Source organism: Myotis yumanensis, unplaced genomic scaffold (assembly GCF_028538775.1).
Source record: "Myotis yumanensis isolate MYYU_CA2020_CCGP unplaced genomic scaffold, mMyoYum1.0.hap1 SCAF_19, whole genome shotgun sequence".
Classification (NCBI taxonomy): domain Eukaryota; kingdom Metazoa; phylum Chordata; class Mammalia; order Chiroptera; family Vespertilionidae; genus Myotis; species Myotis yumanensis.
This window is the reverse complement of record NW_027223770.1, coordinates 3,753,470-3,776,391: the sequence shown is the minus strand read 5'-3', so window position 1 is coordinate 3,776,391 and position 22,922 is coordinate 3,753,470. Positions and strand designations below refer to the sequence as shown.

The 22,922-nt window shown below is 54.6% G+C and overlaps 2 protein-coding genes across 7 annotated transcripts in view; one reads left to right on the top strand and one right to left on the bottom strand.

Moving 5' to 3' along the window:
- HNF1A (HNF1 homeobox A) overlaps nucleotides 1–10,340 on the top strand; it is a 15,884-nt gene extending 5,544 nt beyond the window's left edge. The window contains exons 2-10 of one of the 2 annotated variants that reach the window (XM_070400193.1): nucleotides 1,207–1,406; nucleotides 3,085–3,271; nucleotides 3,707–3,948; nucleotides 4,750–4,901; nucleotides 5,009–5,210; nucleotides 5,828–6,019; nucleotides 7,143–7,258; nucleotides 7,345–7,489; nucleotides 8,979–10,340. In XM_070400193.1, coding sequence (XP_070256294.1) covers nucleotides 1,207–1,406; nucleotides 3,085–3,271; nucleotides 3,707–3,948; nucleotides 4,750–4,901; nucleotides 5,009–5,210; nucleotides 5,828–6,019; nucleotides 7,143–7,258; nucleotides 7,345–7,489; nucleotides 8,979–9,106 — 1,564 coding nt within the window. In that variant the 3' untranslated portion in view covers nucleotides 9,107–10,340. Of the gene's footprint in view, nucleotides 1–1,206; nucleotides 1,407–3,084; nucleotides 3,272–3,706; nucleotides 3,949–4,749; nucleotides 4,902–5,008; nucleotides 5,211–5,827; nucleotides 6,020–7,142; nucleotides 7,490–8,978 lie in introns of both variants that reach the window. The other variant, XM_070400194.1, reaches the window with a different exon arrangement.
- CUNH12orf43 (chromosome unknown C12orf43 homolog) lies at nucleotides 10,302–22,858 on the bottom strand. Of its 5 annotated transcripts, none has more exons than XM_070400195.1 (7): nucleotides 22,713–22,858; nucleotides 18,157–18,199; nucleotides 17,883–17,981; nucleotides 16,991–17,170; nucleotides 12,994–13,067; nucleotides 12,092–12,182; nucleotides 10,302–11,621 (listed from the first exon to the last, which is right to left on the bottom strand). In XM_070400195.1, the coding sequence occupies exons 1-7, from the start codon at nucleotides 22,855–22,857 to the stop codon at nucleotides 11,267–11,269; spliced, it is 987 nt and encodes a 328-aa protein (XP_070256296.1). In that variant the 5' UTR covers nucleotide 22,858; the 3' UTR covers nucleotides 10,302–11,266. The 5 variants fall into 5 exon arrangements, with proteins under 5 accessions (XP_070256296.1, XP_070256297.1, XP_070256299.1 ...); XM_070400196.1 differs by having other exon boundaries at nucleotides 10,302–11,618; XM_070400200.1 differs by having other exon boundaries at nucleotides 11,401–11,551.
- Between the last annotated feature and the right edge of the window lie 64 nt (nucleotides 22,859–22,922).

The following is a 22,922-nucleotide window of genomic DNA, read 5'->3' as shown; positions in this document are numbered from 1 at the left end:
CATCCCTTTTGGTGGTTTCCAATCTTTTGCTGTGGCCGAGCCACATGGTGACGAATCGCCTCCTACACATGCCTACACTTGCCACATGTGCCCATATCAGCAGCCTCCATTCTAGAATAAACAGCTGAGCAAGGGCATGCGAACACGGGCCCTGGACCCTGGGTTTCTATCCCCGTCTGTCTCGGCTCTGGTGTGGGAGCTGCTCTTCTCGGACACATATTGGTAACTGAGGCTCGGGACAGGGCGAGGGGAAGTCAGCTGAGCCGGAGCAGGGCGGGGGAGCGTATGTAGCCGAGGCGATCTGACCCCTTCCTTTCCAGTCACCAGAGGACAGGAATACGGACCACAAGTGCCTCTGGTCCCCAGTCTCTAGTGAGAGCACCTCAGCCCCTAGAGCAGGATTCTGGTGCCCAGACACGCACGTTTCTTACAATCCTCCGACTCGCCCGGCCCCCGGCCCCTGAGGCTGCTGAGACCCAGAGCCTGCCAGTGCTGGGGACCAGCTGGGCCACTGCCTGGGGTGCTGCAGATTACAGGAGGCATTTCCCTCTGTGATGTTTCCCCATCAGTGTCTCTGCTGGGCTGGCCCGTGACCTTGGGCAAGAGATGCAAGTGACACAAGTGGCCTTAGCCTCAGTGGCCTGGACTGTAAAGCGAGAGAATCCTATTTCTCTCCTTGTTTTCAGACCTAATTTTTTTCCCCTAATAGGTCTCACTCAGCCACCCACCCACCCATCCCCTCATCCATTCATGGTGAATTCATGCACCCACCAAGGGCATAATATATGTCAGGCCTATGGGAGCTGAAAACCAGCCAGCTCCTGCCCTCCCTGTGCTGACAGTCTCTCTCCGTGGCATTGCCAGGTGGGAGCGGGCTCTTTAAAGGGGGCTCAAAGGTGAGGACCCTCCCCACCATGTGCTGCCCCCAGGGGAGTCTGTCCATATGTCCATGTCCATGCGTCCATGGGGCTGGCTGGGGCCTGGGACATGTTTCTCCCGTAGCTGCGTGTTTCATGTCCCCTCCCCCGTCTGTGTCAGTGTCCCTGTATCCTGGCGCGAGTCAGACCTCCCTGCCCCTGAGTCAGGGTCTGCTTTCATCCACAATCCCACCCCAGTGTGAACAGGGAGCCTCGCACCCGGACCCCAGCCCTGCCTGCAGGGTCCCCCACCCCCATTGAGTGGGGCCTGCCCTTGTTCTCCTCCCAGGGAGGACCCGTGGCGCGTGGCGAAGATGGTCAAATCCTACCTGCAGCAGCACAACATCCCGCAGCGGGAGGTGGTCGACACCACCGGCCTCAACCAGTCACACCTGTCCCAGCACCTCAACAAGGGCACCCCCATGAAGACGCAGAAGCGAGCCGCCCTGTACACCTGGTACGTCCGCAAGCAGCGAGAGGTGGCTCAGCGTAAGTAACAACCGCGCAGCCCTGTCTTCCTGACAAGCTCGGGGGTGGGGCTGGGAGCTTCCCCACCTGTTCCTCAGACAGGCAGCCCGGGGAAGGTCAGCGGGACCCATCCAGCCTTTATTTCTATTCTGCGCATGGCACCCTGGGAGAGGGAAGTCAGGCTGGTCCTGGGCATCGATGATGGATAAGCTGGGCCCGACCCCAAGAGCTGTTGGTGGGGAAGGAGAAAGACCGTGTGATGTGGTGAGACATGTAAGCAGCCATGGCTGTAGCTCCTAGCCCCCCGCAGTGCGCCTGGCCCGGGGCAGTGCCACCCAACGTCTATTTCTAAGTGCCAAGCTGGCGGCAGGGGAGAGAGATCTATTCTTCCTCAGGGAGGTAGGGCATCAGGCGGGCTCACACCAGCAGTATGGCCTTTAGACTCAGTCGTAAAGTGTGAGTTGAATTTTGACCCATGGAGACGGAGGGAAGGGTGTTTCGGGCAGAAGGAACAGCATGTGTAAAGGCTCAGAGGCGAGGTATGTGCTCAGGGACTCCCCCCCTGAAACCTGGGAAGACCTGGGCGCACTACCATTGGGGAAGGGGGCACTTCCTCACTCAGGCCTCATCCCCTACCAGATCCCAGTGCACTTCACACTTTTGAGCCTGTCTGTGTGTAAAATAATTTCTAATATTTATTTTCATTAATTATCCAGCTTTTTAAATATATTATATATATATTTAATTGACTTTAGAGAGGAAGGGAGAGGGAGAGAGAGATAGAAACATCAGTGATGAGAGAGAATCATTAATCAGCTGCCTCCTGCATGCCCCCTACTGGGGATCGAGCCCGCAACCCAGGCATGTGCCCTTAACTGGAATCAAACCTGGAACCCTTCAGTCCGCAGGCCGACGCTCTATCCACTGAGCCAAACCGGCTAGGGCAATTATCCAGCTTTCTAAAAGACAATACACACTTAGTTAAGAAGAAAAAATACAAGAAAGACTTTACAATAAAAATTAGATGTCCTTGTCCTAAAGCAGCCACTGGCACTCCCAGTCTTGCAGACCCCCTTCTGGAGGAATTGTAGGCCACGCTAGCCATGTCTACAGACCCTGACGCAGGGCCTCCCTTCCTCCCGCTCACTAACCGCCCTGGACCATCTGCCCCACGCCCTTGTCGGCTGCTCAGGGATACGCCAACTCAAGTGAAACCAGCTGACAAGGCTGGTGGGTCTTTGCTCTCAATGCACGTTAGGCTTTGGAATGCATCCCAGTGTGGAATGTTGACCATCGCGCTGAATCTACTCAGGAGACAGGCTTCCATTTTCTGCTCGACTCTGTGCAACCTGAGAGAAATAGTTTAGTTCCCTGAACGTCACCTGTAAAATGGGGTGGCATGTGTGTCAAATGTGAGCAAATGCTGATGCTCACCTGGAGCCCTGTGAGACTATAGCTTGGCTCAGTAGAAAAGTGTGCAGGGGTTGATTAGTGATGCCTGGCTTGGACATGGGTTAAGAACGTGGTGGTACGTGTGCTGTGTATCTGTCATCACTGGATTAGAGGATTTCCAAGCTCTAGCTGGAAGCTACTCTGACTTGGCCCCTGGGAATGAGAAAGAATCAGGAGTGTGGTCAGGAACTGAGGCGGGGAAAGTGGGAGTGGCTGGTGCTCTGCTCACAGCTGCCTATGCCTACAGAGTTCACCCACGCTGGGCAGGGGGGGCTGATTGAGGAGACCACCGGAGATGAGCTGCCAACCAAGAAGGGACGGAGGAACCGTTTCAAATGGGGCCCAGCATCCCAGCAGATCCTGTTCCAGGCCTACGAGAGGCAGAAGAACCCCAGCAAGGAGGAGCGAGAGGCACTGGTGGAGGAGTGCAACAGGTCGGAGGGCGGCGGGCAGCAGGGCTGGCTTGGTCTGGGCAGGGCAGGGCTGGGGAAGGGAGGGTGGCTCTGGGTCCTGAGGAAGGCTCCCCCGTCTCAGCTCGGACTCAGTGTCTGGAACCTACTCTATTTCCGACACACACACATACACACACACACACACACACACACACACACACACACACGCCCCAGTCCAAGCAGTGTTAAGTGGGTGCGCATCACATTCATCCTCACCACAACCCGATGGTTATGTTGCTCACGTTATGACTGGAGACACTGAGAGGCTAAGTCACACAGTCACAGAGCAGAAGTGGGACCACACCCCGGGTGCTAGCCCCAAACACTCAGGTGGAGCCCTACCTCTCAGAAGTCACCCCGACCCCAGGACAGGGCTCCTTGTGCCTGGCCTGGAGCTCACAGTGGCTATTTTTGCAGGGCCGAGTGCATCCAGAGGGGGGTGTCCCCCTCACAGGCACAGGGGCTGGGCTCCAACCTCGTCACAGAGGTGCGTGTCTACAACTGGTTTGCCAATCGGCGCAAGGAAGAAGCCTTTCGGCACAAGCTGGCCATGGACACATACAGCGGGCCGCCATCGGGGCCAGGCCCGGGCCCGGCACTGCCCGCCCACAGCTCCCCTGGCCTGCCCCCATCCGCCCTCTCCCCCAGCAAGGTCCACGGTGAGTGCTCTGTGGGCAGGGGGTTGGGACTTGGGTGGGGGGAAAGGGGGAAGGGGGCAGAATTGGGGAGCACCGCCCCAGTGGCGAAAGTTACCCAAACCTCTTAGCACTTCAGTTTGGTTCCACTCCACTTTATTCACACTATTCTATCCACTCTATTCCTCTCCCCTCCACTGACCACAACACGTCACCCACTCCACTCCATTCACTCTGAGTTGGGTTCACTTCAATTCATTCATTTCAGATCAAGTAAACTCAATTCATTTCAGGTCAATTCTACTGTTTATTATAATCCAGTTTGTTCATTTAGATTTGGTGCTGTTTAATCCAATCCAATTGCCAATCAACTCAGTTTAATTAATATAATTCAAGGAAATTCAGTTAATTTTGCATGGCTCAGTTCGATTCAATCCAAATCAATTTGATTCAATTCAATTAAACTCAAACTCAATGTATTTCAGGTTCAGTTCAACTAGATTCCGTTTCATTAAACTAATGCCAATTATTTCTATTCAACTCAGTTTGCTGCAGTTTATTAGCTTCAGTTCAGTTTTTTTCAGTGGTTTTATTGAGCATCTACTGCATGTCGGGATAGCACTGGGCAGGGGGCAGGAGCTAATGAAATGCAGCCCTGTGTCCAGGAGTTGGAAGCAGCCAGCACTCTGCCTGGTAGGAGGCGCACATGCCAGCCCAGTTTGCTGGCTGCATAAAGAAAGATGGGCGAGTGGCCTAAGCCAGCCAACGAGGCCCTTGGAGGGCAGGAACGTGGGGTGCTGAGGCTGCACACTGCTCCCACTCCAGGTGTGCGCTACGGACAACCTGCAACCAGTGAGGGGGCGGAAGTGCCCTCGAGCAGCGGCAGTTCCTTGGTCACAGTGTCCACACCCTTGCACCAAGTATCCCCCACAGGCCTGGAGCCCAGTCACAGCCTGCTGAGCACTGAAGCCAAGCTGGTGAGTGTCCCCCCACCACCCCACCCCCCGGTAGGTGAGACCCTGCCAACCCCATCTTCCCTTGGTTGGGAAAAGCAGTCCTCACTCGGCTTGGTTTCCCCTCCAAGGTCTCCGCAGCTGGGGGGCCTCTGCCCCCGGTCAGCACCCTGACAGCACTGCACAGCTTGGAGCAGACCTCCCCAGGCCTCAGCCAGCAGCCCCAGAACCTCATCATGGCCTCACTTCCCGGGGTCATGACCATCGGGCCTGGGGAGCCTGCCTCCCTGGGCTCTACGTTCACCAACACAGGCGCCTCCACTCTGGTCATTGGTAAGCTGGCGGGGTGGGGGCACAGAGCCCGAGAGCCGAGAGAGCCTCTGGGACCATTCGCTCACTCATCGTCCGTCACACACTGCCTGCTCTGTGCCAGGCTGCGCTACACTGGTGACACCAAGGAAACCAGACAGGCCCAGCGCTCAGCGCTCAAGTGGGGAGGCAGACAGTAAACGTAATGCGTGAGCCACAGAGTGCCTCCGGGGACGAAACGGCGTGGGGAAGATGGAGCAGCAGGAGGGGACCAGTGTGGTCTAGGCTTTAGGCTTTTCTTTAAAGCCCAGAGGACTGTACTTACAGGAACTATTATGCAGATGCTCAATAGCATATAAGACAGATGGGAGCTGATGAGAGAGGAGAGCAGAGCTAAGCCCAGGGCCTTCGACTGCATGAAACCCAGGGCTCCAGGGACCCAGTCAGACCCACCTCCTGCCCAGATAATGAGCCAGAGGCTCAGAGAAGGGGAGTGACAGGTCCTAGGGCAAAGGCATTTCCGTCCGCCTCCCCTCCTCCCCCAGCCCACTGGCTCTGGGAGGCAGGGGGGATGGTGCCCCAGGGGGCCCGGGGAGGCAGTGGACACGGTGGCCGGCTGACTCCTGCCCCTCCCGCTCCAGGTTTGGCCTCCACACAGGCACAGAGTGTGCCCGTCATCAACAGCATGGGCAGTAGCCTGGCCACCCTGCAGCCTGTGCAGTTCTCCCAGCCGCTGCACCCTTCCTACCAGCAGCCACTCATGTCCCCTGTGCAGAGCCACATGGCCCAGAACCCCTTCATGGCCACCATGGCCCAGCTGCAGAGCCCCCACGGTGAGCACAGGGAGGGGACCTCGCAGATACTGCGGCCTGTGTGTGTGTCTGATACAAATGTGAGTGCTTGTGATGGAGGGGGCTCTGAGGGGGCTCAGGTGAGTGTCTGTGGCCAGAACGTGTCTCCATGTGTGAATACGTGTGGCCATGTGTGTGCACGTGTGAGTGGAAACACATCTAGGTGTTCATCAGTATTTGAGGAGTATGCCCACATGTGGGAACGCAGGCCAGTCTTTCTCTAAACCCTTGGGGCCATATGTATTTCAGAATTAACTATGTTCAGATTTTCAAAGGTTAATATGGGGAACATACCATGGATTACATAACTCTCCCAGCAGCGTTTGGGGTTAACACTGGCACCAAGCCCTATGATTTCTGCAGCAAAAAGTAGAATTTCACCAAATAGATCAATAAAGACTTAAATAGCCCTGGCTGGTTTGGCTCAGTGGATAGAGCATTGGCCTGCGGACTGAAGGGTCCAGATTCAATTCCAGTCAAGGGCACATGCCCAGGTTGTGGGCTCGGTCCCCAGTAGGGGGCGTACAGGAGGCAGATCAATGATACTCCCTGTGTGCGTATTCCTGTGTGCATTTGATTGAGTGCATGCATTTATGTGTGTTATGTGGGTGGCTATGGTTTTATCTGTCAAGGTGAGACTGTGAGTTTTTTTACTGGTGTCTGTCTGTGTGGGGATGGCTATTAGGTGAAATTTGGGTTACGTTTCAGAGGCACCCTGGCCATGGAAATATGCTGCCCTCCGCCCTGCTGCCCCTCACAGGGGCAAGGCCTTCCCCTCTGAGGCCTGTTTAGCCTCCTGTTCGCTTTCACACCTGTTGTCTCCAGGTGCCAGGCGGAGCTGGGTGTGGGATCTGGGCCTTTCCCGGGTTCTCTCTGCAGGGGCTGAGCAGGCCCCTATAGTTGGGGAGAGGGGGTCCCAACCCTGTATCTGAGCTCCATTTTGGAAATCAGCCCTGAGTCTCCCCCCACGGCCCTATCAGGCCATTTCCCAGACCTCACACCCCACTTCCCCAGAGCACCCAGCCCTGAGGCCCTCCTGGGAGGGGGCCAGCCCTGCCCAGGGTGCCACGTCTGTACCCTCTTCTGTCTTCTCCTTCCCGGCCAGCCCTTTACAGCCACAAGCCTGAGGTGGCCCAGTACACCCACACGGGCCTGCAGACCATGCTCATCACCGACACCACCAACCTGAGCGCCCTGGCCAGCCTCACACCCACCAAGCAGGTAAGGCCCAGGGCTGCCCTGCCCCGCCCCCCTCAGGCCCGCCTCAGAGAGCACCCTGGGTCTCAGAAGGTGGCTCTGTTCTCCAGGTCTTCATCTCAGACACCGAGGCCTCCAGCGAGTCTGGGCTTCACACGCCAGCATCTCAGGCCACCACCATTCACATCCCCAGCCAGGACCCTGCTGGCATCCAGCACCTGCAGCCTTCCCACAGGCTCAGCGCCAGCCCCCCAGGTGAGCGGCCTCTCCCTGCTGGGTGTGTATAGGGGGTGGGGAACGACGGGTCCGCAGGCAGGATAAGGCCCACAAAATCATTTGGCCTGGCCCCGCCAAGGCACTAGGCGTGAGTTAAACATTTGACCAAATACAGCAGACTAATTTTTAAGTTGATAATTGTGTGTGGCCCACGAATGTCATATCCAAATGGCCCTGGGCACAAAAACGGTGGGGCAAACTGTGAGTTGGGGGTAATGAGGCAGATCTTGGAGGGCACCATGTGCTCCCCTGAAGTGAGCCCAGAGGGGTGTGAAATCACAGGGAAATGAGCACATCTCACAGAATCTATCTCATTGACTGGGTTGAGGAAAAGAGACAAAGTCGTGGGAAGAGGAGTAACTGCGCTGGTTGTGGGCCAGAAGTGGCTCATGGATACGTGGATGTGGTTCAGGGTTTAGCATTCTTTGAATCACTGCTAACATTTAAAAATTAGGATTTTTCATAAAAAAATCCAGATTTCTGACATCTTTTGGAAAATTGGAAGGACTCGTGTTTCCACATAGCAACAGAGTGTGGGCTCAGGCCACCATGTCCCCCTCAACCCATTTATTTCCATCCCCCTAAGACCCAAGTCTGCACCCTACAGGGTCATGGTGAAGAGCAGGCATTGTCGAGTCCGGGTGCCAGGCTTTGAGGCCTGGGGCGGCCACCTGCTAATGCGCAACTTTGGGCAAGTTGCTGCCCTTTCCGAGCCTCAGGTTCCTCCGTCGGCCCTGGTGGCTGCAGGGAGGGCTTCCTGGTCCACGCTCCACGCTCCACCTGAGGAACTGTCATTTTACAGATGAGAAGCAGACACTCAAGGAGGTGAGGGACTTGGCCTTGCCTCTGACAGCTACTAGGTGGCAGGGCCAGGACTTGAACCCAGGTCCAAGCTCAAAGCCCATTCTCTTACCATCAGAATCTGTTGGGCTTCTCCCAAGCCAGAACCAACAGGATACATACCTATTTAAGGAATTGGCTCACGTGACTGTGGAACTAGCAAGTCCAAAAGCTGTTGGGCAGCTTGGCAATACAGGCAGGAGTTGATGCTGCATCCTGAGGTGGAATCCTTCCCTGGGAAATCGCAGCTTTGCTCTTAAGGCCTCCCCTGATGGGAGAAGGCCCACCCACAGTACTGAGGGACGTCTTTACTGAAGTCAACTGACTGTAGGTGTTAAGCACATCTACAAAACACCTTCACAGCAACACTCGATGAGTCTTTGGGTCAAAGACTGGACACTACAGCCTAGCCAAGCTGACACGTAACACTAACCACCTCACCATGTCACCAGCGCTTCTCTAACATTTCCACTAAAATGTTGAGAAGGCCACTCCCTGGGTGGCCCCAGAGCCTGCTGGGGGTCAATAAGACAAGGGCCCACCTCCCCCACCCCCAGTGCCTCAGGGATGAGTGGGAGGGGTCAGGATGGGCATGGTGGGCAGCCAGCAGCTTCCTTTGCCTCTGCAGTGTCCTCCAGCAGCCTGGTGTTGTACCAGAGCTCCGAATCCACCAATGGCCACAGCCACCTGCTGCCATCCAACCACAGCGTCATCGAGACCTTCATCTCCACGCAGATGGCCTCTTCTTCCCAGTAACCATGGCAACCACCTCCCAGGGGCTGGCACCTGAAGCCTGCCCAGCGACTTGGGGGGTGACCAGGGCATCTGAGCCTGCAAACATCTGCTACTACGGAGCTGCTGCCCTTCCCTAGACAACTGGGCCTCGGCCCCACCCAGCTTGGCCAGCGTCAGAGAGGGAGGGCTCTGAGGTGCCCCCACCCGAGGACTGCCTCCGCGCACAAGGGGACTGTGGAGAGCTGGGAAGCGGAGCCTGCTCCTGGCAGGACGGGACTGTCCCTGCTGCTCCTGGTAAATCCTGTCACTTAGAAAAGAGGGGACAGACTCTGGACTCCGGCACGGCCAGCCTGGGCCTCTGGAGAGCCCCAGCACTCCCAAAGGAGCTCTGGCAGTCACTTCTCAGGACACAAGCCTGTGCAGCTGGGCCTCACTGAGCTCTGAGAGGCCTTAGACCATCCTGTCACCTACGCCCTGTCCAGGCCACTCCACCTGCCCCCTTCCTGCAATTAACCCATCTGCCCATTTGTTCCCACCCAGCCCCCATTCACATCAGCATTCCGAGGGGCAGCCCTCGAGGAGCTCAAGCGAACGAAGGCAGCAGGGCTCTCAGCTTCCCCCTCCCTGGACCCTGTGACCACGTTTGTTACCGAGCATCATGCCTTCCGGTGCCAGCCTGGTATCTTGCCTCTGTTGAAAAGCCCCCAAGGCTAGGAAGTGTCCTCGCTCCTGTGGAGCCTTGCAACTCTGTGCCTCGTGCTAAGTCCTGGGGCAGCGGCTCCTCTGGCCTCTGGGGCCCTGCAGACCCTCCCCTGGTTTGGAGGAGAAGCTGCTGAGCTCAGAAGGCAGCAGGGCCTGAGCAGCTGGCAGAATAGAGGTGCCCAGAGGGAGAAGAGAAAGGCGAGACCAGCAGAGAGGAGTCACCTGTGTGGACAAGCCTGAGGCCTGGAAGCCTGGGGCCTGGGGGATGAGGCGGTCCGGGCAGATGCAGCCCCGAAGAGCCCGAGTACCACCTGAGGAACAAGGTGCCGTGTCCCCGGGCTCCTGCGACCTCCCCTCTGAGGCTGCTGCGAGACCCGGGCCCTTTAGACCAGCAGTCGCCAACCTTTCGGACCTCACAGACCACCAGTTGGCGACGCTGCTTTAGACCACCTCCATCCTGGGACCATGAAGAGCTGCATCCCCTGCAGCTGGCAGCCAGCTAAAAACGAGCCTGTACATTATTTAACTTTTAATAAAGTAAACGAGGAACATACTGGAAACTTCTTGCTTGTCCCCCTCCCCCATCACCCAATGGGGCTGGGCAGGCAGAGGGAGGCGGAGGTGGGCCAGGAGCCAGAGAAGAGATGGGTCCAACACACGCAGACTCTCAGGGGCCACCTGTCGTTCTTGCTCTGCCGAATCTATGTGACGATGCCAGAATTTTACCTTAACCTTGGCCTCCTGCTCCTTGAATAGGCCTCGTGCATGAAGCCCAGTCCACAAGGCCTGTGGCACTTCGCTAGCCTGCAGCAGGGGCAGGGACCCTCCTGTGTGGTGCTGATTTAAAATGTCTCATCAGCATTCAGCACTGCTGGAGGCAGCACCCAATCAGTTCCGTGCTGGGTCTGACCCTTAATTTTCAATAATCTGGTTGGGATATGATCGTGGTATGTTCACAAATGTAGAGAAACTTCTGGAAAATGAGGGGGGAAATCTCTCCTTCTTTTTCAGACAATGTTATATCCAGTCATAGGGCATAGGGGAGAAGCACAAACTCCTTGGGCCTTGACACCTCAGGGACCTCTTCCCTCATTTTCTTAAGACTGTCTCCCCCACCAGGCTGAGGAGGAGGGTGGGTCTCCCTTCACTCACCTCCTCCGACAGCCCTGGGGAGATGGAAGCGTCACCGCTCAGCTATCAGCCTTGACTAGCTGGAAGGCTCCTTCTTCCGGGACCACGGAACGTTCTGGTACCACAGGTCTGCCCCAGCCCAAGTGGGAGCACAGGAGGGCAGACCTTGCTGAGGCTTCTCACTCTACAACCAAGGCTTTGCCCCGACTCTTGGGCAAGCCCCATTCATGGGCAGAGTCTGGACTTACAGCCAAGTCCCTGAACGTGGAGAGGGAGGCAGCACCTGGAAATGCCTCATCCCAGTGGGCATCTCATCCCTGGGACTAGCTGGGCCCGCCCTGCACCTGGTCAGTGTGCAGACGCGGCTGCTGCGCTCTTCGATGGTGGGAATGGGGAAGCCTCAATGGCCCTCTTTGCCTTTTTCTTCCTTTTCTTCTTTTTGGTTCCAAGTGACACAAGGTCTCCGTTGAGCTTGGCTGACTCCTTTCCCTGCTTCCCGGCTGTGGCCTTGCTTGTGATGGTGGTGGCTGTGGTCAAGTCTGTGCTGGCCTCCTTCTTGGCTTTCTTTTTCAACTTCCTTTTCTTCTTCTTTGCTTCTTTTTCCACCTCGACAGGACCATGGATGGCGGACTCCTGCAGAATGGCAGAGGCTGACACGGCTGCCTCCTGGCACCGCTGCCACTCCTCATCACTGTCCTCACTGCTGCAGGGAGAGGGCAGTCTGGGTCAGCTGGGGCTGGGGCTGAGCCCAAAGCTGCCCCAGAAAGCGCCCACGGGGAGTGGGCGGCAGGTAGAGAGCTCCGGCGCTCGGGAGTGAGGCAGACCTGGGTTCCAATACTGCTTCTCTGCTTCCTGGCTATGTGAGCTCATTCAATAACCTCTCTGACCCTCAGTGTCTTCATCTATAAAATGGGGATCTTCACTGAGCCCAGGCCTCACTAGGATGTCCAAGGAGTGAGGCGTCTGGCACATGATGGGTGCTCAAAAGCAGTAACCCTCCAAAGCCAGCCCCCGCTGAGTGTGTCGCCCCCCACGGAGGGTACTATTTCTCGAGCTGCCTGACGGCTCCTTCTTGGCCGGGACCGCACCGATCTGCCTGGCTACCCTCAGACACTGGCCAACCCGGAAGATGAGCAAAACCGAGGGGACTTGAGGAGAGGGGTGCGATCTCACCTGGAGCGGGAAGGCAGTCGCTTTCGGCGGAGCTGGGGAGCAGCTGTCTCCTCAGGGCCTTCAGGGACGGAGGTGAAGAAGAGGCGGAAGCCTAAACCCCAAAGGGGCAGAGTCAGCACTGCCAGGGCCCACCTCTCCTCCAGGCACCAAGGGTGCCCTGCCTCTGCCCTCAGCGAGCACCTAGTCCAGAGGCAAAGACCCAGGAATCACTCCCGTCTAAGCACAAAAGGGCGCCAATGTGTGGAGGGGCCTGCTGACGACGCTGGAGCCACAGGACGGGGTGCTGAGGCGCCAGCGGCCAAACAGGCCAGCACGCCCTCAGCGGCGTTTGGGACTCAGCAGTTGAGCCTCCTGCCTAAGGCAGCTTCCAAAGTGGCAATGAGCCTGACACGGGACACACAGACTCGGACGGGAGAGGCTGTGCAGTGTGGTGGTGGGAGCTCTGCTCAGGGTTAGACAGACGTGGTCACCTCAGGCAAGGGCCTTCATTCCTGAGAGCCTCAGCCATCCTTACAGTCCCCCCCCCCCCCAGTAAGGGGGTAAAAGGGGGTATCATCATACCTGCCTCAGAGCAGATGCACGGATGACAGAGGGTAATACACCAAAACTATTTCCTAGTTCCAGACATATGATAGGTGCTTACTAAATGACAGCTGATATTAACTGTACTAGAGGCCTGGTGCACAAAATTCGTGCACGGGTAGGGTCCCTAGGCCTGGCCGGCAATGAGGGCTGATGGGGCCTTCCAGCTGCCAGCAGGGGCCTTCTTTCATTCTGCACCACCCCCTGGTGGTCAGCGCATGTCATCGCAAGCGATCAAACTCCGGTCTCCCGGTCGAACTCCCAAGGGGACACTTTGCACATTAGCCTTTTATATATAGAGATGGAAGATGACTACTCACCATCATCCTCTGGGGTGGCTTTCTGTACCTCAGCCTTTGTTGGTTCCTTCACAGCTTCTGAGATGGTAATGGAGCTAAGGGAAGATGAGATGGTTGATTTAGGATGAAATTTGGGATACTAACAAAATCTTTTTCAAAAAATTAACACCATTTTTTTTTAATATTTTTTTTTTTATTGATTTTTTACAGAGAGGAAGGGAGAGAGACAGAGAGTTAGAAACATCGATGAGAGAGAAACATCGATCAGCTGCCTCTTGCACATTTCCTACTGGGAATGTGCCCACAACCAAGGTACATGCCCTTGACCGGAATTGAACCTGGGACCTTTCAGTCCGCAGGCCGACGCTCTATCCACTGAGCCAAACCGGTTTCGGCCCCATTTTTTATTTTTTTTTTAAGTGTAGGGGATGGGGCATGCAGTCTTAAATGTAAAAGCAGACAGCACACTGGCCTGAAGAAAGCTAACACCCACAGCTATAACCTGCTGAGCAGCTGCTGCCACTCAAACTGCAGGGCTTCATTTGTTTAAGCCCCACTTTATCCCAGAAAACGCTGAGGATTTTTAAGATAGTCATAGCACAACAAAATAAATACAATTTCAAACAGGGCTAAGAGAAAATAAACACCAAGAGACAGAAATAGTCAAAGTGTAGCGAGGAAGTCCTATAACACTTGCTTTTTGTTGTTGTCTTTTTCAATTTTAATTTAAAAATTTTTTTTGAGATAACTGTAGATTGATAAGCAGTTCCAAGAAATAATACAGAGAGATTCCATATACTCTTTTGTTTTTGTTTTTTAATCCTCACCAGAAGATATTTTTTCCATTGATATTTAGAGAGAGTGGAAGGGGGGGGGAGAAAAGAGGAGAAAGGAGAGAAGAGGAGGAGAGAGGAGGAGGAGATAGGGAAGGGGAGGGGGAGAGAGGGAGAGAGAGAAACATCAATGTGAGAGAGTCACACTGATTGGCTGCCTCCTGCATAAGCCCTGACCAGAGCTAGGGATAGAACCTGCAACCAGGTATGTGCCCTTGACCGGGAATCAAAACCATGACCCTTCAGCCCTGATCGGTTTGGCTCAGTGGATAGAGCATCGACCTGCGGACTGAAGGGTCCCAGGTTCGATTCTGGTCAAGGGCATGTACCTTGGTTGTGGGCACATTCCCAGTAGGAGATGTGCAAGAGGCAGCTGATCGATGTTTCTCTCTCATCGATGTTTCTAACTCTCTGTTCCTCTCCCTTCCTCTCTGTAAAAATCAATAAAATATATTTAAAAAAACAAAAAAACAAACCATGACCCTTCAGTGCTCAGTCTGGTACACTAACCACTTACCAACACTGGCCAGGCCAAGATTCCATATACTCTTCATCCAGTTTCTCCCTATGGTAACATTGTAACTGCAGTTCAATAGTAACTGACATTGATACAATCCATTGGCCTTAGACTTCAGAGACCTGGGTTTTGAATCCTGGCTTTGTCACTTATTAGTTGTGTCCCTTTTGGCAAATGACTTCATCTCTCTGAGCCTGTTACCCATCTGTACACTGGGAGCCCCCACCTCTTTGGATTGCCACAGGAGCAAATGAGATAATGGATATCAAGCCCTTAGCACAGAGCCTGGCCACAAGCAGCAACTCAGTGAATGGTCCCTGTGATGACGATTACTGTCATCATGATAAGCAGTAAGTTCCACAGGCCCTCTACCAAAAATAAACCCTCTCTCCAGAAGCAGAGCAGGGAGAGCTGGAGACCAGGACGCCTGTCTCTGGTGATGCTGACAGAGGTCACTGTGCCCTACGGAGAACAACGCTCTCAGCACGTCCTCTCAGCAGACACAGCAGCATGCCGGGTGCTTGCTCCTAACTGCCTTCCACACATTCCAGAGGCATCCCCAGGAAGTCAGCCGGGAAGAGGAACTGGAGACGACGCCACCCATGCCTGACTGATCCGGCATCTTTTTTTTTTTTTTTTAAATATATTTTATTGCATTTTTTACAGAGAGGAAGGGAAAGGATAGAGAGTTAGAAGCATCGATGAGAGAGAAACATTGATCAGCTGCCTCCTGCACACCCCCCATTGGGGATGTGCCCGCAACCAAGGTACATGCCCTTGACCGGGATCGAACCCGGGACCCTTCAGTCCACAGGCTGACGCTCTCTCCGCTAAGCCAAACCAGTCAGGGCAACTGGTCCGGCATCTTAACAAAATGGTTCGATGTTGGTCCCTTGGAATATTTGGCAATGTCTGTCGACATTTTTGGTTGTCATAACTGCTGGGGGAAATGCTACAAGGACCTAGTGGGTAGAGGCCAGGCATGTTGTTGACCACCCTACAATGCACAGAACAGTCCCACACCAAGAACCACCCAGTCCAAACGTCAATACTGCCAAGGCTGAGAAACCCTGATCTCACACAAGGGACAAACAAAAACTCCGCAGGGAATATTCTGACGCTGCTTGACCAGCATCTGCTGGGTTTCCCCTGGGGCTTTCCATAGCGCCAGGTGGGCCTTGAATACCCTGAAGCCAAACAGTCACAAGGAAATACTGCTTTCACAGGCTGAAGTGCCAAATGACCTTCCTAAACACGTTTCCCACATTCTCGAGTCTGGGGCTGGCCCTGGTCATGGTGTTCAGGTTGCTGAGTTGTGGTCCAGCATTCCGTCTCAGAAGAGCAGTTGGTTTACACCTGGGGAGGGCTCAGTTGTCCTTTTTGGTACCTACTTCAAAGTGAAGGACTCTGGCTTGAACATCCTCACCTCCCTTTCAAAACCTGCTCTGTCAATCAGGAATGGATCTAGACCAGCGCATCCAGAAACATGTCCTATGTTACATGATCAGTCGTCCACCAAACGAAGGCACTGTAGCCAAATGAGTCTAGACACTCCTGGGCTGAACAAAGTTACACAGGTCGGTTTACTGCAAGGGCACACGGGGGTATGCAGACTTCCTTGTTGTTAGGTCTTTTTTTTCTAGTCACACTTTGGACTAGTATTCCTTGGTGCCTATTTTAAAAATGCTGACCTAGATCTTTGTAAATTATACTAGAGGCCCAGTGCACAAAATTTGTGCACTGGGCGGGGGGGGTCCCTCAGCCCAGCCTATGCCCTCTTGCAGTCTGGGACCCCTTGGAGGATGTCCACCTGCTGGCTTAGGCCCGCTCCCTGGGGGATTGGGCCTAAGCTGGTAGTCAGACATCCCTCTGGCAGCCCGGCAGCCCTCGGGGGAAGTCCACTTGTCAGCGGGGAGCAGGCCTAAGCTGCAGCAGACATCCTTAGCGCTGCTGAGGAGGCAGGAGAGGCTCCCACCACCACCCCTGTACTGGCAGCCGTCAGCCTGGCTTGTGGCTGAGCAGAGCTCCCCCTGTGGGAGCGCACTGACCACCAGAGGGCAGCTCCTGCATTGAGCATCTGCCCCCTGGTGGTCAGTGTGTGTCATAGTGACCAGTCATTCCCAGTCATTCTGCTGTTAGGGTCAGTTTGCATATTACCCTTTTATTATATAGGATAGAGGCCTGGTGCATGGGTGGGGGCTGGCTAGCTTGCCCTGAAGGGTGTCCCGGATCAGGGTGGTGGTCCCGCTGGGGTGCCTGGCCAGCCTGGGTGAGGGGCTGGTGGCTGTTTGCAGGCTGGTCAAGCCCCCCCACAGTGGGGACCCTCACCCCATGGAGGTTTGGCCAGCCTGGGTGAGGGGCTGATGGCTGTTTTCAGGCTGGCTACACCCCCTTTAGGGTGGGGGGGTCCTCATTGGGGTGCCTGGCCAGTCTAGGTGAGGGGAGGGGCTGAGGGCTATTTTCAGGCTGGCCAAGCCCCCCAGTGACAGAAGCTCCCAGCCTTTCCTTTTTTTCTTTTTATTCTGGGATTTATTTACCTTTTATAATTGAAACTTTGTAGCCTTAAGAGGAGCCCAGAGCCAGCCAAGGCGGGCGGGAGGGAAGCCTCCTGCTCGCTCCAGCTCCGTGGCCACAGCCGGCTGAAAGCAGGTTTCTGGGGTTTATTTACCTTCTATAATTGAAACTTTGTTGCTTTGAGTGGAGCTCAGGGTCTCGGCAGGTGGGAAGCTTGGCTTCCTCCATCATTGGGGCAACCAAGCCTCCTGCTTGCTCCAGCTCCGTGGCTGCTGGCTGCCATCTTGGTTGGGTTAATTTGCATATAGTCGCTCTGATTGGCTGGTGGGCATGGCTTAAGGCATAGCAAAGGTATGGTCAATTTGCATCTTTGTCTTTTATTAGTGTAGATTCTCAAATGTAAGACAGAGAACTGGCACAGTGCCTGATATACGGAAAGGGTCCACACAGTAATTCTGTCTGTCCCTTGCCCTTTTGTGAATGGGCTCTTGCTTCTGTGGTGCTTCTTGTCCCATGGAAGCAGGACAACACAGAGCTTAAGAGCAAGGCCCTAGCTGGTTTGGCTCAGTGGATAGTGTCAGCCTGCAGACTGAAAGGTCCAAGGTTTGATTCTGATCAAGGGCACATGCCGGGTTGCGGGCTTGATCCCCAGCAGGGGATGTGCAGGAGGCAGCCAATCAATGATTCTCTCTCATCATTGATGTTTCTATCTCTCTTTCTCTCTCTCTCTTCCTCTCTGAAATCAATAAAAATATATTAAAAAAAAAAAAATCAAGGCCTTTGGAGTCAAACACACCTGAGTTTGAGTCCCAGATCTGCTCCTTCCTCTCTGTGACTCCAGCAAACGCTGCTTCTCACGAAGAGCCTCTGTCTCCTCATCTAGAGAACGACAGGACCTGCGTGGCCAGGTGGTTCTGAATGCAACGAGGTGACGTATGCCATGCGCTTGCCACAGGGGCCGACTTGCGCACGATGACCTCCCAGCCAATATGAGCCCTACTGTTCCTATTACTGGGGGTGGGGAGAGAAGGTACGCTTCCGGTTACCTGTCCAGCAGGTCTCCCAGCTTCTTGGCTACGTAGGCTCGGAATTCGGGGGTGGTCTGAAGCTCATTGCCATCTTGTTCGTGCTCATCCACCTTATGCCTACAACACACAGAAGGACCTCACTTTCTGCCAGCTCAGAAGCTGCCCCCATGCAGGCAGGGACTACATGTGTCTCATTCACCCTGTTATCCCATGACTTAACCCAGCACTGACATATTGCAGGGGAAATATTTGTTAAATGAATGTATGAACCTGAACCCAAAGTGCGTAGTACCTGAGGCTCGGCTGGGTAGTTGGCAACTGATTATTTGCAGCATCTGTGGAAATAATGAAAACTGAGGTATTTATAGAGGAAATGACAACATCTGTTGTATGCCACACATGATTTTAAGTGATTTACATGTATAACTCATTGACTCTTCCCAACAATCCCATTACAGGGGTCACCATTATCTCCACTGGGCAGATGACACAAAAACCCCACAATTATTTATATTCATACTAGAGTCCCAGTGCACGAAATTTGTGCGGGGGGGGCGAGGGGGGGTCCCTCAGCCCAGCCTGCACCCTTACCAATCTGGGATCCCTCTCACAATCCAGGACTGCTGGCTCCCAACTGCTTGCCTGCCTGCCTGTCCCTAACTGCTTCTGCCTGCCAGCCTGATCACCCCCTAACCACTCCCCTGCCAGCCTGATTGACACCTAACTGCTCCCCTGCCGGCCCGATCGCCCCCAACTGCCCGCCCCTGCCGGCCATCTTGTGGCTGTGGGCGCCACCATCTTTTGAGGGTGGGACAGTCAATTAGCATATTCCCTCCTTACTGGCTGTGAGCACTGCCATCTTTGTGACAGTGAGGGTCAAATTAGCATATTCCCTCTTTATTAGATAAGATATATACATATATCTACACTAATAAAAGAGAAACATGGTAATTAGCGTACGACCGCTACCCTTTTCATTGGCTAATCAGTGAGTATATATGCAAATTAACTGTCAGCCAAGATGGCGGCCGGCAGCCAGGCAGCTGGAAGCAAACATGAGGCTTGCTTGCTGCAGTGAAGGAGGAAGCCAACGTTCCCCGCCTCACTTTCCGGCCTCTCAGTTGCAACTCTAAGCAACTATCTACTATGTTGCAAATAAGAAGCTAAACAAAAGCCCAGAAACCGGCTTTCAGTCAGCCGAGCTTTAGCAACATTGTATCGATGTTTTCAGCAGCGAGGCCTCAGAGCTAAAGCTGGCCCAGAATAAAAATTAAAAAAAAGAAAACAAGGAGCGGTTGGAAGCTTCAGTCACTCGCTTCCGGAAAACAGCCCTCAGCCCCTCACCCAGACTGGCCAGGCACCCCAGTGGGGACCCCCACCCTGATCCAGGACACCCTTCAGGGCAAACCAGCCGGCTCCCACCTGTGAACCAGGCCTCTATCCTATATAGTAAAAGGGTAATATGCCTCCCAGCACCGGGATCAGTGGAGCAGCGAGGCTCCCGGCACTGGGATCAGCGTGACAGGGGGCAGCGCCCAAAACCCCTGATCGCCCTGTGGCTCTGTGTGTGACAGGGGCGGGGCCACAACCTCCCTATCTGCCCTGCTCTGTGCCTGATAGGGGGGAGCTCCCCAATCTCCTGATTGCCCTGCGGCTCTGTGTTTGACAGGGTGCAGCGCACCAACCCCCTTATCCGCCCTGCTCTGTGTGTGACAGGGTGTGGCGCCCCAAACCCCGCCCCCTCGCCCCCGCCACAGGCCCTGCTCTGTGTGTGACAGGGTAGAGCCATAACCTCTCCATCGGCCCTGCCCCTAGTGTGACAGTGGCGGCGCCCCAACCCCCTGATCGGCCCTGCTCTGTGGGTGATAGAGGGTGGCACCCCAACCCCCCTCCACGGGCCTTGCTCTGTGTGTGACAGGGTAGAGCCATAACCTCCCCATTGGCCCTGCCCTGAGTGTGACAGGGTGCAGCGCCCCAACCCCCTGATCCGCCCAGCTCTGTGAGTGACAGGGGCAGTGCCCCAACCCCCTGATCGGCCCTGCTCTGTGTGTGACAGGGGGCGGTGCCCCAACTCCCCTATCGGCCCTACTCTGTGAGTGACAGCGGGGAGCTCCTCAACCCCCTGATCAGCCCTGCTCTGTGCGTGACAGGGTACGGAGCCCCAACACCCCTGATGGGCCCTGCTCTGCGTGACAGGGGGCAGCACCCCAACCCCCTGATGGGCCCTGCTCTGTGCGTGACAGGGGGTGGCGCCGCAACCTCCCCATCGACCCTGCCTTGAGTGTGACAGGGGGCGGTGCCCCAACCCCCCAATTGGCCCTACCCTGAGCGTGACTGAGGGTGGCATTGCAACCTCCCGATCCGCCTGCTCTGTGCATGATGGTGCGGCGCCCCAACTCCCCATTCGGCCCTGCTCTGAGCCCGACCAGAGGCTGCACTTAGGAATTGGGCCTGCCCTCTGCCACCCGGGAGCAGGCCTAAGCCAGCAGGTTGTTATCTCCCGAGGGGTCCCAGACTTCGAGAGGGCACAGGCCGGGCTGGGGGACCCCCCCCCCCCCCGCCCCGAGTGCACAAATTTTTGTGCACTGGGCCTCTAGTCTATGTAATAAAAGCCTAAGCGATCATTATGGCAGAACAACCAGAATAACCAGTCACTATGATGTGCACTGACCACCAGGGGGCAGACACTCAATTCAGGAGCTGCCCCTTGTGGTCAGTGTGCTCCCGCAGGGGGAGTGTCACTCAGCCAAAAGCTGGGCTCACGGCTGGCGAGCGCAGCAGCAGTGGCAGGACTAAGGAGCAGCAAGCAGACTGCAAGAGGAATGTCCAACTGCTGGCAGGCAGACATCCCCCGATGGGTCCTGGACTACGAGAGGGCGCAGGCCAGGCTGAGGAACCCACCCCCCAGTGCATGAATTTCGTGCACCGGGCCTTATTAGTATAATTAATAATAAGTATAGGGAAAGAAAACAAGTCAGGGGAGGGAGGCAGGAGCCTACCTATGGGAAGTGCAGTGTGGCAGGACAGCAAGAAAGGAGAAACAGGCAGGGAATGGATTAAAAAAGGGCTTATAAGTCCTTTGAACAAAAGCAGGGGTTTTATTTTTATTTTATTTATTTTTACTCCTCACCTGAGGATATTTTTCCATTGATTTTGAGAGAGAATGGGAGGGAGCGAAGCAGAGATAAACACGTCAATTGGTAGAGGCAGAGGCATGTGCCCTTGACTGGAATTGAACCCAAGACCCTTCAGTCCACCGGCCGACCCTCTATCCACTGAGCCAAACCAGCTAAGCCAAAAGCAGGGGGTTTATTTATTTATTTTATTTTATTTTAAAATATATTTTTATTGATTTCAAAGAGGAAGGGAGAGGGAGAGATAGAAACATCAATGATGAAAGAAAATCACTGATCGGTTGCCTCCTGCACACCCCACACTGGGGATCAAGCCCAAAACCTAGGTATGTGCCCTGACCGGGAATCGAACAGTGACCTCCTGGTTTATCAGTACAGGTCAACCCTTAACCACTGAGCCATGCCAGCTGGGCAAAAGTAGGTTTTAAACCATGCTGTACCATGGCCTGCTCTGGCAGTCTGTATAGCTTGGATCCCTTCTCAGAATAATGTTTTAAATGAATAAAATAAAACACATAGGCCCTAGGTGGTTTGGCTCAGTGGATAGAGCCTCGGCGTGCAAACTGAAGGGTCCCAGGTTCAATTCCGGTCAAGGGCACATGCCCAGGTTGCTGGCTACATTCCCAATAGGGGGCGTGCAGGAGGCAGCTGATCAATGATTCTCTCTCATCATTGATGTTTCTATCTCTCTCTCCCTTCTCCCTTCCTCTCTGAAATCAATAAAAATATATTAAACACACACACACATAGGATTACAAAAAACACACAATTATGTTGAAATTCAGTTACCATAACAGTAAAAAAACCAAACCTGGCATACTATTATGTGTGCTTCCTTTTTAATGCATTAAATAAGACCTAGAGATTCTTTTAAATATATATATATATATATTTTTTAATTGATTTCAGAGAGGGAAGGGACAGATAGAAACATCAATAATGAGAATCATTGATGGGCTACGTCCAGCACGCCCCCTACTGGGGATCAGTCCGCAACCCACCATGTGCCCTGACCAGAAATCGAACTGTGACCTCCTGGTTCATGAGTGGAAGGAAGATCAACCACTGAGCCCCGCCACCTGGGCTAGAGATTCTTTAGCTCTAGGGTTTAAAAGTTATTGTAACTTTAAAGTAGGAATGAATGTAAATTATTTTTTCCAACATTTATCTGCAAAGATTGTAATGGGATATGAAAATCTGTGACTTTCGACAGGACAAAGTAACAGGTATTGTCAAAGCTACTGCGGCTTGTTGCTCACAGGAAAGATGGGAAGGGATGCTAAATTTCAGAGAGGTTATGAAAGTAAAGACGAAATGCCTTCCCCATCCCAAATCATGCACCTCTGGATTGTGATCAGGTGGCCCCAAGGTGAGCTTTGGACTTTTCCCGCGACACCAGGGCGTCGCGGTCAGAGCTGTGTGTTGGAGGCTCCCCGGCAGCCCCGGGGCGTGGAAACGCGCTGCAGGCGGAGGAGGGGTGGGTGCGAGTCCAGAAAGCGGCTGCCGCAGTCATTTCGGGGCGGCGGCGGCTTCCGGTGTGACGCCCAAGGGAGCTGAGTCAAGAGGCATTCGGGTGCCTCAGTTTCCCCGAATGGGACCATGAAACGACCCACATCCAGTGCCTGGAGCTCTCGGAAAGAAGTCGAGTCCCGCAGTCTCCTTCCCACCAGCCACCCTCTCGGCCCCGGCCAGACGGCTCAGACCCAGCCCCTACCGGCTCTTTTCTTCTCCGGGCCTCTCGGGCGCTGCCCCACGCCCCAGGCCGGCACCGCCGCCTCGCGGCACCGCGCCAGCTCCTCGGCATCGCTGCCGCCGCTGCTACTCTCCTCATCGCTCATGGAACCTCTGGGCGCCGTCATCTTGAACCACCGCAAAGGATTGTGGGAGCGCCTCCAATAGGGTTACCGCTCCACGACCCCGCGAG